General features: G+C 60.7%; 1 protein-coding gene across 3 annotated transcripts; it reads left to right on the top strand.

Moving 5' to 3' along the window:
- Positions 1-305: 305 nt before the first annotated feature.
- Positions 306-16,719, top strand: FHOD1 (formin homology 2 domain containing 1). Of its 3 annotated transcripts, XM_080410921.1 has the most exons (24): positions 308-531; positions 6,768-6,874; positions 7,004-7,068; positions 8,443-8,510; positions 8,606-8,711; positions 8,934-9,028; positions 9,447-9,558; positions 9,650-9,744; positions 9,840-9,983; positions 10,103-10,317; positions 10,462-10,572; positions 10,850-10,873; positions 11,391-11,444; positions 11,904-12,070; positions 12,332-13,227; positions 13,490-13,642; positions 13,798-13,980; positions 14,231-14,350; positions 14,555-14,716; positions 14,817-15,007; positions 15,088-15,280; positions 15,360-15,513; positions 15,599-15,775; positions 16,294-16,719. In XM_080410921.1, exons 1-24 carry the CDS (start codon positions 361-363, stop codon positions 16,374-16,376), a joined length of 3,846 nt encoding a protein of 1,281 aa, XP_080267047.1. In that variant the 5' UTR covers positions 308-360; the 3' UTR covers positions 16,377-16,719. The 3 variants fall into 3 exon arrangements, with proteins under 3 accessions (XP_080267046.1, XP_080267047.1, XP_080267045.1); XM_080410920.1 differs by lacking the exon at positions 14,555-14,716 and having other exon boundaries at positions 306-531; XM_080410919.1 differs by lacking the exons at positions 10,850-10,873; positions 11,391-11,444.
- Positions 16,720-17,077: the final 358 nt, after the last annotated feature.

Raw genomic sequence — 17,077 nt, 5'->3', positions numbered from 1 at the left:
ACACTGGAGCATCCCGGCAGAGCATCCCTGACAGAGGAGCATCCTTAACACTTAAGCATCCCAGTGGAACATCCCTAACGCTGGAGCATTCCTGGCACTGGGGCATCCCTGACACCGGAGCACCCCGGCAGAGCATCATTGGCACCGGAGCATCCCGGTGGAGTATCCCTGACAGCGGAGCATCCCTCCGAGGCGGGAGGCAGCCGCGGGAGGGCGCGCCGAGCCCCGAGCTGACGCTGCCGCTGGCCGTGGCGGAGGGGCGTGGCGGAGGGGCGTGGCGGAGGGGCGTGGCCAAGGAGAGCGGCCCTCCCGCCTCCCCGAGCCCCTCCCCGGCAGCGAGCGCGCGGCGGCGGCGCTGCCATGGCGGAGGCGGCGGTGCCCTGCCGGGTGCAGTACCTGGAGGACGCGGACCCCTTCGGCTGCGGCAGCTTCCCGGAGCCGCGGCGAGCCCCGGTTTACGCCGTGGCGGAGGCGCTGGCCCTAGGAGCGCAGCTGCCCGCGCTGCACCGCCTGCTCGGGGCCCCGCTGCCGGTGAGGGGTCCGGGGGCGGGCGGGGGAGCGCCGGGACGGCGGGGCGGGGGGATGCGCGCTGGAGGGAGCGGGGCGGCGGGGGCCGGGGCGCAGGGTCCCCGCCGCAGCCCGGGCAGCGCTCCCGGCGTGAGTCACGGCGGAATCCGTGAACCCTGGCGGGAGATGCCAGCTCTCGGCCGGCCCCGGATGAGTCGGCGGGGAGGAAGAGGTTGTGCTTGCTCAGAGCGGGCAGGAACCAGGGCAGGGGGAAGCAGGATGGGGGCCGGCAGCCATCCCCTTGTCGTTGGGGCTGAGCCGGACAGCGTGCTCCCACCCCAGCATCCCCCTTCCACACCAGCTGCGGTGAGCAGAGCTGAGCCTCGACCCTTGATGGGAGACCCTGGCTCCTGCAGCCCGGGGACCCGGCCAGCGTCGTGCTCGCTGCAGCACGTGGGCCTTGGGGGGGTGACAGCGGGGCCACCAGCCCCTCGTTCCTCCGGTGCGACACAGAGCGGCACGGAAACTCATGCTGAGCAATTTCCTCAGCCAGGAGGAAGGCAGAGGCTGAAGCTGAAGTGCCTTCTTGTGTGCGTGCCTTGAGGCCCGACCCAGGCTGGGGAGCAGAGGAGACCAGGGACCCTCCCTCCTGGGTGTCTTCTCTTGGCATGATGCTTTCAGAGCACCCTTCACAGGGTGGGGATGGGCTTGTTTTCCTCCTTACGAATGTGGGACCCAGCAGAGCTTTGGCAAGGGCTGAGTATCTCTGTCTTGCAGCACAGCGGGAGTGCAAGCAAGGGAGGCACGAACCCGGGCAGGCAGGGGGAATGTGCCCTGTCCTGAGCTGGACAGGAGAGGTGGGGGCAGCAGGAGGGGGAAACCAGCTCAGTGTGCCTGGCACCAGGCTCGCTGGCGTGCCAGGGGAGGGGGGATCACTGCAAGACCTTTGCCTGTACCCCAAAAAACTTCCCTTTTATTCCCCTTTTCATTTTTCTTGGAGCAAAGTGGCAGTGTCTCATGTCATTGCCGTCATGGGATTTTTAGGTGGTGACTAAACGGAGTTTGTTTGGGAGCAAACAGCCGAGACATGACAAATGGAGCAAACTCAAATTTCAGACGTGCTCTCCTCCCTGGGCAGGAGCTGGCTCTAACGGGATTGCCAGCCTGGGGTGGTGGCACGGGGGAATGGGGGGCTAGAGGTGGCGTTCCCGAGGGCGGGAGCATTGCAAGGAGGTCCTGCACCCAGCAGAGGTGCATTGATCCTGGGATTTCAGGCTCTGTTCTCTGCCTAAGCCAGGTTCTGGATGTTTCTTTCTGTAGTTTTCCTGCATGACCCCTGTTAAAATCACAAGTGAGCAGCTAGGACCCTGCTCTGGGCTTACGAGCCAGATTCCTGGTTTATATAGGTTATAAACCATGCTGCTTTTATTACACAGAGCTTTCTGAGCCAGCGAAGGCTGTGGTACATCCCAGCCTGACACACTGAGATACTGGCTGGTGTTTCTATGAGCTGATGTATGTGTTCATCAGGAGCCTCCTGCAGCAGGATTTACACCCTGTGGAGAGAGGCTGGTCTCCCGAACCACCCGGGTCGGTCCAAATTCAGAGCTACCCCAAAGCCACGCAGGCGTCGTTACCCTGGCACCACCAGCTGAAACCTCCTTGGTGCCCTTTGTGCCAGGTAGTACTCAGCTCCATTACTTGCTGTTCTAAAATTAGTAAATGAACAGTCAGATTTTTCCCAAGGAACGGGCTGTAAAAAAATTCAGCTGAGGTTGCCCGGTGCCAGGCTTGTCCTGCCAGGCAGCGTGCCTGGAGCTGCAAAGCACCAAGAGGAAGAGGATGCAATGGCTGGGAGGCAGCTGGACTGGGGGTCCCCACCTTGTCAGAGGACTGAACCGCAGGCACCCAGGGGATGAGCTGCTATGGGGAACCAGCCAGGTCCTGCTTCCCTGGGCACAGCAAAGCTTCTCCCTGAGCCAGGAGCAGCCTAGAGATGATGAGCAGGAGGTTTCTCGTGCTGACATTGCTGCCTTGAACAGCCTGTCCTGCCCTGTGACACTGTCGGTGCTTCCTCTCCCCGAGCACAACCCGCTGCTGATGACTTTTTCATGCTCTCCGGAAAGCATGTTTGTGCTTGAAAATACCTTCCTGCTTTGTTTGCTGCTACAGCATTGTTCAGCTCCAGGCCGATACTATCTTCTCCTGCTTTCCAGCATTTTTTGAGTACCCTTGGGTGATGCTCATGCTGGGTGTGGGGGTTTTCTGAACCTCTGCAGGCAGGTTTTGACAGTGCACATTTTTTTGGCTGACCCCTCAGTCCCCAAAGGCCACTGTGCTCCCTTGCCCCCGGCACTATCTCACCTCTGAATCTAGGGTTTTTTCCAAACAATTGCAAAACCCAGTGGCCTGGAGCTTTGCTTTTCCCTTCCTCCCCCGGAAACCTGGGGAAAAGCAAACAGCTTGTTGGCCTCAGTGCCATAAGCTCTCTGTGAGCTCTTGGGCTTGATAAAGGAAAGCTGCTGGGGTGACCTCGGTGCACACATGAAGTGCACAAGCCCCATCCCACCAGCCCTGTTGCCAAACTGCCTCGGGGGGGGGGGGCTTCACTGAGGTTCTTTGCCCCACTTAACCTCTGGCAGGCATGAAAGCGGTCAGATGGGTCCTCAGCAGCACTGCGGTCCCCCCAGCTTAACCGCTTCTCAATTCTGCTGTCTGCTGCTTGCCAGGCTTAGAGCCGAGTGCCAGTGCTCAGCAGCCTCTGGTGCTCCCCAGCACCATCCTTGCGTGGGTCCCTGGGTGGGAGCTGCAGCCAGGTGTTTGTGCTGTGGCTTTGCTGGGACACCAGCTGCTCACTGGGACTGGGGTCCTCCCACTGCCATGGGGCTGTTGATGAGAAATGAGAGATCTCTTAATGAACAACAAGGGGGACGTGTGCGAGCGAGTGCAGTTCTGGGCCAGCTCTGGGTGACCTCCAGAGATCCCTCCTGGCCTGGGTATTTTTTCCCCCCATGATAAGGCAATGGCAGTGCTCCCATCCACTTGCTGCCATCTGTCAGGCAGGAGTGGGCAGGAGGCAGCAACCGAGTGCCCTGGCAATGAACACCCCTCTGAGCCCTGAAACCGAACCGCAGCGAAGGCACTGGTTGCTGACTGGGGTTCCTCTTGTGGCATAGCTCTGTAAACCATCAGTCCCCATGTGTTTGGAGCGGGGGGGGGGGGCGGTGAGAAGAGGCTTGAGATGCCGGGCGTTTCTGACCCACCAGTGCCTTGTGTTTAACTGCTGAAGCAGAAGCAAATAATGTATTTTTTCTGTAATTTCCCCATAGCCTTCCTAGAAGAGCTTCAGCAACATTGGGAAATTGTTACCACAGAAAGGGTTAGAGGGGGTTGAAAAGTGTTTCCTCTGCTGGCAGATAAAGCAGCTATTCAGTGCCCGGCCTCAGTGCATCCTCCTGCGTGGGGATGCCGTGATAGGGGTGAGCAGGAAAATGTGATGGGTACCGTGGTGGGTGGCATGAGTTCAGCTGTGGATGGAGGATCTCTCAGACTCAGAGGTGAACATGTCTCCATCACACCCCCATGGTTGCGGGGGGGGCAGTCCCACTCCAGGGGGAGCCAGCTTTCCCTGGAGTCTTGCTTGCCTGGCACGTGTGTTCTTGCTGAGCTTCAGAGACAGTCACTGCTGATGGGTGTTAGTAGGATCAGGGAGATCCATGTGTTCCCACCTTCCCCATATCTCACGTTTGAGGCATCAGGGTAGATAGTGGCGGGGGTTAACACAGGCAGGGAAAAGCTTTCTGGGCCCTGGGGTCCTTGTCCCTGACTGAGGGTGGCATCAGCATCTACTCCTCAGCAAGACCCCGGAACCTCCCCATGCAGGGGATGAAGGACATCAGTGCTGCTGTGAGGTGGCTGGGGCTCCCGGGAGCCATGGGCGGGAGGTGTGAGTGTGGGATGCTCTCCTCAGTCAGCTCTGCTTTGCCTGCAAGTCCCCATGGCCCGTGAAGCCCAGCTCATTTTAAAATGGTTTTACAGGCAGGAGGCAGATGGATCACAGCTGCCCCGCGGCGGGAGCTGTCAGTGCCCTGTGACCCCAATGTGCCATCCCCAGCAGCACAGCCCCCAGGTCCCGGCTCAGATCCTGCATGGTGTAAACCCCTCATACGAATAACCAGTGTTAAACCCCTCATCCGAATAACCAGAGTAACCCCTGTGCTGGGACAGTCCGTGCTCCCTGGCACAGAAGTGCCACCCTGGGATGTTTGGCAGGGCAGCGTGAGCCTGGGACATCCTGTCTCCATCCCCGGGGGCTGGTGCTCACCAGGGGGGTCACAGCCAAACCCAGGCCCGGTGCTCAAGCTCACATGGGAAACACAAGGGGTGGAGTCCCAGGGGCTTGGCCTCCCCACCAGCTGGGACATGTCACCAGCCCCCTGGTAGGAGCTGGGGGTGTTAACTCCGGCTTGCTGGGGCTCTGGCAGCCCAGAGGAAGCAAAGCTTTTGTGCTGGAGCTGTGAGTTACTCTTTGCTGTGTTTGAGTGCCCAGGAGGATGCAGGGATGCTCAGGAAAGCCTGTTCCTGTGGAGGAATTGAGGCTTTTCCCCGGCAAACAAACTCTGCATGGGGTCAGCATTAGCAACACCCGCTGTGGAGGCAGAGCTGGCAGCCAGGAGCGCTTGCCCAGTGCCAGCAGCCTGTGTTTGGTGCATGTTGCCATGGCCGGCTGGTGTGGCCAGCAACTACTGGAGATAGACAGGATACTAAAAACATTGACAAGGGAGTCCAGCCCAACAGCAGTACCCTGCCAAATTGCCTGTTATCCCGAGGCTTAGTCAGGGTCATTAATTATTTTAGTGCACGTGGCATTTTTCCTTTGCCCTCTGGTTTTAACATCACGCTCACGGTGAAGTCGTACATGCGAGCTCTTGCACTATGTTCTGACTTGAAGACATGGGGCTTTCATTGAAAGCGACCCCAGTAAGATGCAGGCGCCGTACCTAGTGTTGTTGTGGGTCTCCAGCCTGCTGGAGGATGGCCAGGGCCACGGCACTGAACAGCATCAGTGGTAAAGGCAGAGGAGCTGTGACTGTCCCCACCTGAGCTCCTCAGCCACCAAGTATTTCTGCACTCAGCTCGAAGTTTTTTGCAATTTGGGGCTGAAATTGAGGTAGGTTTTTAGATGGCTGGTGAGTCCCACTTCTCTCCCCTGTTGCTGTTTTTGCTGCTTGCTTTTTTTTTGCATCAGTAGCAGCAATAATAATGGGGGTTTATGCCCAGTCCTCAGCTCCCCAGGTGATTACACAGCACTGCTGTGCAGATTTGGGAAGGAGCATCAGTTCTTTGGAGGTGAGGTGAGCTGGGGGTGGGGGGATGGCTGCGAATGCTTTAGGAACGGTCCAGATGCGCTGGAGTGGCAGGGGTGCTGGCAAGACCAAGCAGGCGCTGCCCTCCCTCTGCCTCTGCACATGCCTGGAGGGTGAACTGCTGGGTCCCATCCAGAGCTCATGCAGGAGACCTGTCTGGGTGCTGTGGGGCACTGCTGGGTCCCAGGTGACTCAGGGGCTTTGCAGCAGCTGTGCCTGGACCACCTTGGGGTGCCGTGCCTACCAGCTGGGGTGCGCCATGGGTGCTGTATGTGGACTTTCAGGGGAGATGCCCTCACTCCAGCCTTGCCTTGGGATGTGCTTTTCCCTGTCCTGCTGGAAGCTGCTACGGGACTGTGGGCTGAGCCAGAGGCTCCATCAGCCAGGGCACATCCCTGTGGAATATGCTCTGGTTTGGGGTGTCCCTGGCCAGCCGGGGGCCTTGGCAGTTCCTACAGACCTAATTGTCACAGACAAAGGTGATTCATCTGCCCAGGCAAAGGCAGCAGGCCTGGGAGGAGGCAGATCCTGCCCTGGGCGCACCCGGCTGACTAAGGGGAGCCCCAGGGAGTGGATCAGCCTCTTGCCGTGGCTCCCACCCAAGGGATGGCTGAGGAGCCCGGCGGCGGTGGGGCCGCCCTCGCTCTGCCTTTTCGCAGCCTGAGGCTCCATGTTTCGCCCCAATCCGCTGCCAGGCTTGGGCACAGGGTGCTAGGGCGTCTTGCTACAGGGCTAGTGCTTGGGGACAGGGTGGGACCTGCCACCCTGCTCGGGGATGTGGCTGCCTGGTGGGTTTGACATGGGCAGGAGGGTGACCCAGGGATGTAGCAACCTCCAGGAGCTGGGGGGGCTGTGGTGGGCACGGGGGCTCAGCCGGGCTTTCTGCATCCCCAGCTGGAGGACTGCACACTGCAGGTCTCACCCTCTGGACACTACCTGGACCTTGACTTATCCCTGCTTGAGCAGAAGGATGATCTGGAGGGTTTCTACGAGGAGGTCAGGTGAGGCACATGGGGTGGCTGAGCCCTCCAGAGATGGGACACAGGGGCCCCGCCTGCGTGTGAGCGCAGCAGGCAAAGGGCCGTGGGGGTCCCACTGCAGGTGCTCACACAGCATTTCGCCCACCCTAGGAAGGGGAGACGGCCGACCCTGATCCTGCGCACGCAGCTCTCCGTCCGAGTCCATGCCATCATTGGTGAGTTTGGGCTGCTCCCTCCTCCAGGCTGGTGTGGGTCCAGCGGCTCAGCCCCCCCCAGATGAGGGGGGTCAGCCTCCACAATGAGTTCTGGCCGGGCTTTTTGTGATGGAGAGAGGGAGCAATATGGCTCAGGGCTGCTCCCACCCGATAACCCCTCCCAGAGATGCAGGGGACATGGTCCCCGTGAGGCTGGTGGGGACCCACTGGGTTAATGCCCTCCATCCTCAGATATTGGAGACTTCTGCCTCTTCAGCTGGGAGCCCACCACCCACTGAAGATATTCTGGGTCATTCAGACAAGCCCTAAATATAGCTTTGCAGGATACAAATAGCTCTTGCGCAGCAGAAACTGCTGCCATGGCTTCTGACAGCCTGCTTGGAGGTTCTGCAAGATATTCAGGAGTCTCAAGCCTTTTTTCCCCTTAGCAGGGGGAAAAGAAGTGCTGAGCAGAGCAATGCTGGCCGGGCATCAGCTGGCTGTGCAGGGCTGCAGCCGAGTAATGCAGGAAGGCTGGGGTTGGGGTCATGCTCTTTGCCGGCTGTTCCCAGGCTCCGGCTGAGCCCTGTGCTGCTCTGCTTTCCCTCTCGGCTGCTCTGACAAGCAGATGATAAGCTGGTGGAGGAAGCTGCCAGGACCTTGTGTTTTACAGAGCTCTCATCAGCATGTCTGGAGGGCTCCTTGGACAGCTTGCTTTTGGCTTGTTATAGCTCTAAGCCTGACCCAAATAACTTGTGATGCTCAGTTAACTTGTTTTGGGGATGCAGGAAGTGCTGATTCCCAATGGCTCTGGCCTCTCTGTTTGCTTAGGTGGGGCTTTCCAGCTTCCCATTGCCCCAGTTGCTCTGTGCTGGCTCCTGCCCACAGGCACCATCCCTGTAAGCACATAGTCTCTAGCCTGGTGACTGTCCTTCTGTCCCTGAGCAGGCAGTGTCACACTGCTGTCCTTCATGTCCCCATCCTGCAGCTCTTCCCAAAGCCGTGGGGCTGCTGGGGGCTCTGGGACCATGGCAGGGCTCTGCCCACAGAAGGATGGCTAAAAGTAGCTCAGCCTCCTGCCCGTGTTCCTGTTTCAGTTCTGCACAGGAAACCAAGGGGGATATTTATGTCATTTCTGGACAGAAAAAAAAAAAAGAAAAAAAAAAAAGTAAATAGGAAAGTGGCAGGGCTGAAATAAGTAGCTGTGGCACTGCAGCTGCTTCCACCTCTGCATGTCGCACAGCCAGGGGCAATGCCAGCATCCTGGGGTGATGGCACTGGGGTTGAGTTGAGATGGGGGGCTTTCCCAGGCAGCTGGGAGCATTTCAGAGCCCCAGGTCAGCAGAGAGCCCTTGTGGGTGAGGCCGTTGTGCCCCGTCTCTCCTTCCCTTCCAGAGAAGCTGTACAACTCGCAGGGGCCAGAGCTGCGGCGATCACTCTTCTCCCTCAAGCAGCTCTTCCAGGTATGGTGATGCTGGTGCAGTAGGGGGGGCAGGGGGGCTCCCCCAGGGCTGGCTGCCTCCCCACACCAGGGTAACGCCTGGCCTTCGCCCCGCAGGAGGACAAGGACCTGGTGCCGGAGTTCGTGAACCTGGATGGGTTGACGTGCCTGATCAAAGTGGGAGCAGAGGCTGACCAGAACTACCAGAACTACATCCTCCGGGGTTGGTATTTGGGTACAGGGCACCTCTCGTCCCCAGGGAGGAAGGCTGGCACTCAGGAGGGCTAAGCCAGAAAGTTTTCCTGGGCAAGCTTACGGGCAGCTGCCAGAGCTTGCCCTTGGCATGGCAATGCTGTGCGGGGATAGGAAAGCCCTGCCCGCTGCAGCCCTGCCCGCTGCAGCCCTGCCCGCTGCGCTGTGACCCTGCCCGTTCTCTGCCTTGCAGCCCTGAGCCAGATCATGCTCTTTGTGGATGGGATGCAGGGTGTCATCAACCACAACGAGACCGTCCAGTGGTTGTACACGCTGTCGGGAAGCCCGGTAAGCCCCTGCTGCCCCTCTGGTCTGCCTGTGCCCCTGCTGCATCCCCCTTCCCCGCCTGTGGCTGTCCCCTCGCACTGTCCCTCAGGGGACTTACCCCACCCTCTGCCTTTGGGCTTGGTGCCCTTGTACCTTTGCATGTGTTGGGTCCTGCTCCCATCCATCTGGAAATCACTCAGGGTCCCCAGAGCTCCCTGTCCTCATGTGCTCCTGGGTGCAGAGCTTGAGTGAGAGGGTCCTGCTCCAGGTCCTTTCCCAGTGCCCCTTAGCCATCAGCATCACAGCTGCAGGCTGGTCCTTAGCCCCATGGCAAAGCCCCCAGCCCCAGGGTATGGGCATGGCCACCCCACAGTGCCGCCGCATCGCGCTGGCAGCCTCCTGCCACTGCTGCCATCCCAGCCGCCATCCCTTGTCCCAGTTTCGCTTGGTGGTGAAGATGGCACTGAAGCTGCTGCTGGTGTTTGTGGAGTACACAGAGCCCAACGCCCTGCTCCTCATTCGCGCCGTCAACACCGTGGACCAGGCGAGAAGTGGGTGCAGCCCCAGCCTCCTGCGAGGTCCCTGCTTGGGGATGGCATGTCCCCCAGCCTGTGTGTCACCTGCGTGTGCCGCTTTTCCCAGGCACCTGTCCGTGGTCCAGCCTGATGGCCATCCTGGAACAACGCAATGGGGCTGACACGGAGCTGCTGGTGTTCGCCATGACGCTGATCAACAAGGTCTGGGAGGGTGGCAGGTGTCCCTGTAGTGCCATGCTGGCAGGGCTCAGTGTGGGTCACCCCAGTCCCAGCAGTGTCCATCTGGTCCTGCTCAGACGCTGGCAGCCCTCCCGGACCAGGACACCTTCTACGACGTGACGGACTGCCTGGAGAAGCAGGGCATGGAGAGAGTGGTGCAGCAGTACCTGGGCAGCAAGGGCACCGACCTCGACTTGAAGCAGCAGTTCACGCTCTACGAAGTGAGTGGGGCTCCCGCAGGGTCTGGCCATGTGCCACATCCCATGGCAGCAGGGAGAGTGGGTGCATGGGGTGGCAGGGGTGCTGTGCCGGGTGCCATGCCCTCCCTGCCCCTCCACAGAGCGCACTCAAGCTGGAGGATGATGTGGAAGAGCCGCCCTCGGGGGGACGCAAGGAGCGGAGGAGGACAGAAGAGGGCCGGCGTGGGTGGCGATCCCAGGGCAGCTGCATGGAGCCCAGCCCTGGTGCCCCGCCGCTGCCAGCGTCCCCTGGCACCCCAGAGGAGCCCCCCACCCAGGACACCCTGGCTGTCCCTGCGCCAAGCAGCCCAGCAGAGTGAGTGCGGCTGGAGGTAGCCCATGAGGATGCTGTCATGATAGTGGAGATGCAGCATGAGCAGCACTTGAGTCCATTGCTGGTGCCAGGGTGGAGGGTGGCCCTGTGGGACCTGCTCTCAGCTCATGTCACCTCTTCTTCCAGGCCCTGTCCCAGCACCATCTGCAACAGTGCATCCAGCATGCAGCTGGCCCTGGCCTCCCCCCAGGCCAAGAAGGAACAGTCCCCAGGCTCAGGCGAGCGCAGCATCTACAAGTAAGGAGCCAGGAGAGGCTGGGTGCATGGGGGGGGGGTCCCCCTGGAGTGGCAGGAGGAGGCTCCCAGGAGCGTGGGGTGCACCTAGTCCCAGGGGGAAGGAAGGTCTGGGGCTGGAGGGAAGTGTGACAGGGGAGCGGGCAACTGAGAGGGTCTGGCCAGGGGTTCCACAGGGCATCTTTCGGGCATGCATGTCTCTGCTCTAGCTCCTCCTCACTCCTCCTCTACCCACGCTTGCCCTCTCCTCTGCCCACTCTTTCTATCTTTCCTTTTGCAGGCTGTGCCAAACTGCCCCTGTCTGGTAAGTGCCTGGTTTCTGCATCTGTGTGCTTCCTCCCAGTGTGGTGCTCTGGTGGGAGCAGGCACTGCCCTGGCCCGCTCGCTGCCCCCTGCACCCATCTCACTGCCCCCATCCCTCGTCTCTTCCCTCCGAACCCTGCCTGGGGGACCCCAGTCTGCTCCCCCATCACCAGCAACCCCCACGGAGTGATGGCACCCTCTGATCCCCGGCTTCTGGGGTGAGGTGTCCCTGCTGGGGGTGGCAGAGCCCACCTGGGGGCTGGCAGGGGGCTGGCATTGCCATCCTGGTGGCAGACCAGGTGGCTCTGGTCGGGGGGGATGGTGCCCCGTCTCACCAGCACCCAGTGCTATGCAGGTGGGGACTTGCTGGGGCTCCCCTGGCTCCCCATGAACCCCAGGGCCGTGGGGTAACAGCAGGGCGAGGGTCGCACACTGCAGGGCTGCCAGGCGGGTGTGTGCAGGAGCCACAAGCCCCAGGGGGCTGCCAGCGGTGGGGGCTAACCCCTGTTTTCCCTCAGGCGGGAGGATGCCCCCTCCTTGCATGGGGACAAGCCTATTTTGAGGAAGTTTGAGTAAGTAGAGGCATGCGTGTGTCTCCAGGCATGCGCTTCCTCGGGCTGGTGCCTGGCCAGAGACATCTGGGCTCCGGCCACACAGGGCATGAGGAGCAGGAGGGCCCCCCCCGGTCTGTGCCCCAGTGCCCTCCTGGGTTTTGCAGCTTTTTGGACAAGGGTTGCAGTGAGCACCAGGTCCATTGGGACCAACAGGTGATGGTGGCACCCTGACAGCACGAGCCTTTGGCTCCCATGGGGCTGCCGCATCCTTGTCCCCAAGCCACGGTGGCGTCACCTGTCTCTCTGCAGGGCTCAGAGGAGGTTGAACCCTCCCGGTGCCGTATGCAGTGTGGCCAGTGCAGGGGGTTTCGGTGTTGTGGGGCTGGCTGTGCAGTGTGGCATGGCATGGTTTGCCCATCATCTCTGTCATCCCCATCCCTTCATTGCTCCCAGCCAACACCCGCCCCTGTCTTGCAGAGCTCGCTTCTTGGAGAACCTGGCTGCAGCCCAGAAGGAGAAGATCTCTTCTATGGCCAAGGGACGGCTCGATGTCCTTGGTGACACTGCGCTGGAGCATCCCACTGTTCCTGCATGGGACAGGGACAGCAGCACCCCTGAGCCCAGGATGGAGCCACCCAGCATAAGTAGGTGCTGCTGGGGTGTGTGTTCCTGGCTCTGGGCTCGTCGGGGTGCCTGGGGTGGGTGTTAGTGGCCCCTCCGTCCCCAGCCCATGCCTGTGATACCCAGAGCCATAGAGGAGCTGGGTGGTACCTCCCTGTGCCAACTCCCTACGCCAGTGTCCGAGCACACCCTGCTGGGGAGCAGGACCCCAACCCTACGTGCAGCCCAGCAGCACCTGCCCCACTCCGAGCAGGCTGTCTCAGCCTCTCCCCCTCTCCCTGCAGGGTCCCGCCTGGCTCAGATGGACACCACTGACTCCTGTGGCACCATCTCCTCCGACACCAAGTTTATGCTGGACATGCTCTATGCCAAGGGCTCCTCAGAGCCGAGGAAGGAGAAGGTCTTCCCTGAGGTCTTGTCATCCCCCATGGTCCAGGGTGAGGTGGAGATGGATGCCAAGGGAGGTGGCAGCCAGGAGCAGGAGGGTGCCTGGCTCCATGGCAGGGCTCCTGATGGGCCTGTGTCCAGTGCCCATGCCAAGCTGGCACGTGCCATGTCTAGCATAGATGCCGAGACCCACACGCAGAAGCTGGAGAACACTGGGATGATGCCCATCAAGAAGGACATGGAGCTGACGTGGGAGCGCCTGGAGGCCAGCCCCGTGCAGCTGAAGATCAAGGACCTGGACTTCACTGATCTGGGGGAAGAAGAAGACTTTGACATCCTGGACATGGGGCCCATGGCCAACGGCTCCTTTCTCCCTCCCAGCATTAAAGCAACAAGTGCTGGAGCATGCATGGCTCCACCTCCACCTCCTGCGATCCCTGGCTGCCCACCCCCTCCACCTCCACCTCCTGCGATCCCTGGCTGCCCACCCCCTCCACCTCCACCTCCAGCGGTCCCTGGCTGCCCACCACCTCCACCTCCACCTCCTGCAGTCCCCGGCTGTCCACCCCCACCAGGACTGTCAGGCCCCTCAGCAACAGATGGTCCCTCCCAGGCCAAGAAGAAGAGGACAGTGAAGCTCTTCTGGAAGGAGCTGAAGCAGCTGGATGGCACTGTGGGGCCAGGCAGGTTCGGCCAGGTGACCCTGTGGGCATCCCTGCAGAACGTTGAAGTCAATGCTGCCAAACTGGAGCATCTCTTTGAGTCACGGTCAAAGGAAGTGTCGACTTCAAAGGTACCAGTGGGCTGGCACCCATCAGCCGAGGGGACTTGAGGGGTGGGAGGAAGGATGTCGGCTCCTGTGGGGACACGCAGCATGCACTGTCACCCCTACCCTATGCTGAGGATGGGTACCTGCAGCCCAGAGCCTTGGTGGGGATGGTGATGGGCAGGTTTGGCTCACCACCAGGTCCCTGATCAGCTCCCCATGTCCATGGTGTTTTCATGAAGGGGAGCCCTTTGCCTGGCTGTCCCCATCCATCCTGCCCTCTTTGCAGAAGGCCATGGATGGGAAGAAGGTGGTGGTGGTGCTGGATCCCAAGAGGAGCAATGCCATCAACATTGGCCTCACGGTGCTGCCACCCGTGCACATCATCAAGACAGCTGTGCTCAACTTTGACGAGTTTGCAGTCAATAAGGAAGGGATTGAGGTGAGCACCAGAGAAGCTCGGTTCCTCTGAGGTCCTCATGTGGGTCATTTCCCCTGGTCAGGAGGCCTCCATGCCATGATGCCACTGCCAGCCCTGGGGTGACATGTCCCATGGTGGCATGTCTGGAGTCTGACACATCTCTTTGCCTGCTCTAGAAAATCCTGACCATGGTCCCAACTGAGGAGGAGAAGCAGAAGATCCAGGAGGCCCAACTGGCCAACCCTGATGTGCCCTTGGGCTCTGCAGAGCAGTTTCTGCTCGCCCTGTCTTCCATCAGTGACCTCACGGCCAGGCTCCAGCTCTGGGCCTTCAAGCTGGACTACGAGAGCCTGGAGCAGGTACGGAGCCATGCACCCCCTCTGCCAGCCCCACCAGTGCTGAGCATTGAGTCAAGTGTGTTCCTGGTGGGGACCAGCCGTGTCCAAGTACAGGAGGTGCCGTCCTGGCTGGGGACGAGCTGCAGGTCCCCAAGGCAAGCATGGGCTTGGGTTGACCTTGAGGTGGCTGTCCTCATGGGCAAGGGCAAATGCTGAACCTCCCAGGAGAGAGGGTGGCCAAGGAGTCTCACCTGCCTCTTAACTCACCCAGGAGATTGCAGAGCCACTCTTTGATCTGAAGGTGGGCATGGAGCAGCTGGCCAGAAATCACACCTTCAAATGCATCCTGGCCACACTGCTGGCCATGGGCAACTTCCTGAATGGCTCCCAGGTGAGGAGCAGAGCATGGAGGGACGTGGTCTGTGCTGCAAAGGCAGGACCAGCCATGGTGCATGGGTACCCAGGAGGGATTGTGGGAAGCCTGGGGTGGTGCCTGGGGCTGCGTGGTGCTGGTGGGTGCCTAGTGGGTCTGCAGACTCTGGAGGTCTGCTGGAAGAGGGATGGAGAGGCCCTGCTGAGTCACTTGGGGTTTCAGAGCAGAGGCTTTGAGCTGGGCTACCTGGAGAAAGTCTCAGAAGTGAAGGACACGGTGCACCGGCAGTCCCTGCTCCACCATCTCTGCCAGATGGTAGTAGAGAAGTTCCCAGAAACCACTGACCTCTACTCAGAGATTGCCTCCATCACCCGCTCTGCCAAGGTGAGGCAAGGGAGATGACACCTGGGCAAGGTAAGGGTGTGAGTTCCATGGCTGCCCAGCTCCACCAGCATGGCCAAGGGCTGACATCTTGCTCTTCCAGGTTGACTTTGATGAGCTGGCCAACAGCCTGGTGCAGCTGGAGCGGAGGTGCAGGGCCTCCTGGGACAACCTGAAGGTGATTGCCAAGCATGAGACCAAGCCAGTGCTGAAGAGCAAGCTGACAGACTTCCTTAAGGACAGCACCCAGCGCATTATCGTGTTAAAGGTGGTGCACAGGCGCATCCTCAACAGGTTGGTGGTCTGAGGTTCTGGGGATATGGTGGAAACCCCACAGTCCCATTGGTGGCTCACCATGACCAGCATCCCCACAGGTTTCACTCTTTCCTGCTCTACCTGGGGTACCCGGCGAGCACAGCCCGGGATGTGAAGGTGATGCCCATCTGCAAGCTCCTGCGGGAGTTTGCCCTGGAGTACCGTACCTGCCGGGAGCGTGTCCTGCTGCAACAGAAGAAACGGGCTGCCCACCGTGAGCGCAACAAGACCCGGGGACGGCTCATCACTGAGGTATGGGGATGCTCAGCTGGCTGCCACCAGCAGGTGATGCCCCTCAGGTCCCTGATGCCTGCCTCTCCTCCCACTGTAGACCGAGAAGTTCTCCGGCGTTGCAGAGGTTGCTTCGCCACCCGCCGTGGTGTCCAGTGGCCCCGAGGAGCAGATGGAAGCAGGTCACGAGAGCATGAGGAACCTGCTGACCTCCCCCACAGATGCCCCTGCCCGCCGCAGCCGAGCCAGCCGGGGTAGGAGCTGGGTGGCAGAGGCACTCAAGGCATGCCTAGCTGGCTGGACATGGCTGATGCCAGCATCCCTGTTGTCCCCATGCAGGGACAGGGCACACCACCCCAACCCAGGGCTCTCCTGCTCAGGAGGACATTCCCAGCTCCCCAGATGATGCTTCGGATGAAATCATGGACCGGCTTGTGAAATCGGTGACTCACAACACTAACCCCCGGCCCTGCGCCAACAAGGAGCGCAGGAGGTCCCGTGGCAATAGGAAGTCCTGTAAGTCCCACCCCTGTCCCTGTGCCCTGTCCCATCTCTGTCCCCATGCTCTGCCCCTCTACTCTGTCCCACTTCTATGTTCCTGCCTCCCTGCCCTGTCCCATCCCTGCACATCTCTGCCCATACACTTCCCAGTCCCTGTATTCTGTCCCATCTCAGTGTCTCTGTCCCACCTCCATGGCCCCGTCCCTGTACTCTGTCCTGGTCCCTGCCCAGATGCTTTTTTCCATCTCTGTGTCCCTGTTCCATCTCTGTCTCTGTTCCCATGCTCTGTCCCCATGCCTTGTCCCATCTCTGTCCTGTTGTCCCCATGCCCTGCCTAGCTCCTTCCCCACTGTTGAGCCCATCAGGCCACAGCAGGATGTCCCCTGAGACCAGACCATGCCACTGCACCCCATTGCACCCCTCCCCTCCCCAGCATGCCAGGGGCCACCATGTCTGGGCAGGCACCTGGTGGGTGGGATCCTGGCAGCCAGTGCTGCCCGTGCTGCCAGTGCCACCCTCTCCTCTCCCCACAGTGCGACGGACGCTGAAGAGCGGGCTCAGCGATGAGCTGGTGCAGGCGCTGGGCCTGGGGCAGGCGCCGGGCATGGAGGTTTGAGGGGGCTGAGGGGGCTCGTGCTGCTCCCCACCGCCAGCAGCCCCCAGGGCAGGACATGGTGGCAGCCCCTGCTGCTCCAGGATTGGCATGCTCTGTACCCTTGGTCTCGCCTTGCTTTTCCCTGCTGGCCTCCAGCTCCCGGAGGTGCAGGCAGCAGGATGGGAGCGATGTCCCAGAGCTGCTCCATGGTGGCCAGGATGAAGGATGCTCAGCACCCGTGCATGGACACTTGTGGTTCATCTTTACAACAGTATTAGAGGGGTCGAGGGGCTGGACCCAGACCCCTGCTGGGAACTGGGTCTGGCCCGTGGCCGCTGTGGCAATAAAGTGATCTGACACACTGCTGGTGTCCCTTGTCCCTGTGCCTGAGAGGCTGGGGTGATGTGGTACCCACCAGGCCAAGCCAGCATCCCTCCTACTGCATCCCCAGCCCTGTTGCCTGGGGCAGGTGCTCAGCCTGCAGCAGCCAGCCCTGAGGCTTGCAGGCACCGTAGTCATTCCCGGGAACAGTGCGATCCCCTCCGTACAGGGACACCCAGGGGGGACCCTGCCAGAAGGAGTGAGGACTGCTGCTAGGCTCAAGGCTGCACGCTCAAGGGCAGGAGCAGTGGCTGGAGCGCAAGGCCATAGCGTGGTAAAATCAAGAGTATGTGCCCTGTTTGTGAGTAATTCTTTAAGAGATCAAAATCACTGGTCCATGA

Source organism: Falco punctatus, assembly GCF_963210335.1.
Source record: "Falco punctatus genome assembly, chromosome: 14".
NCBI lineage: Eukaryota > Metazoa > Chordata > Aves > Falconiformes > Falconidae > Falco > Falco punctatus.
The sequence above is the reverse complement of the archived record's forward strand: the minus strand, read 5'-3'. Positions and strand labels throughout refer to the sequence as shown.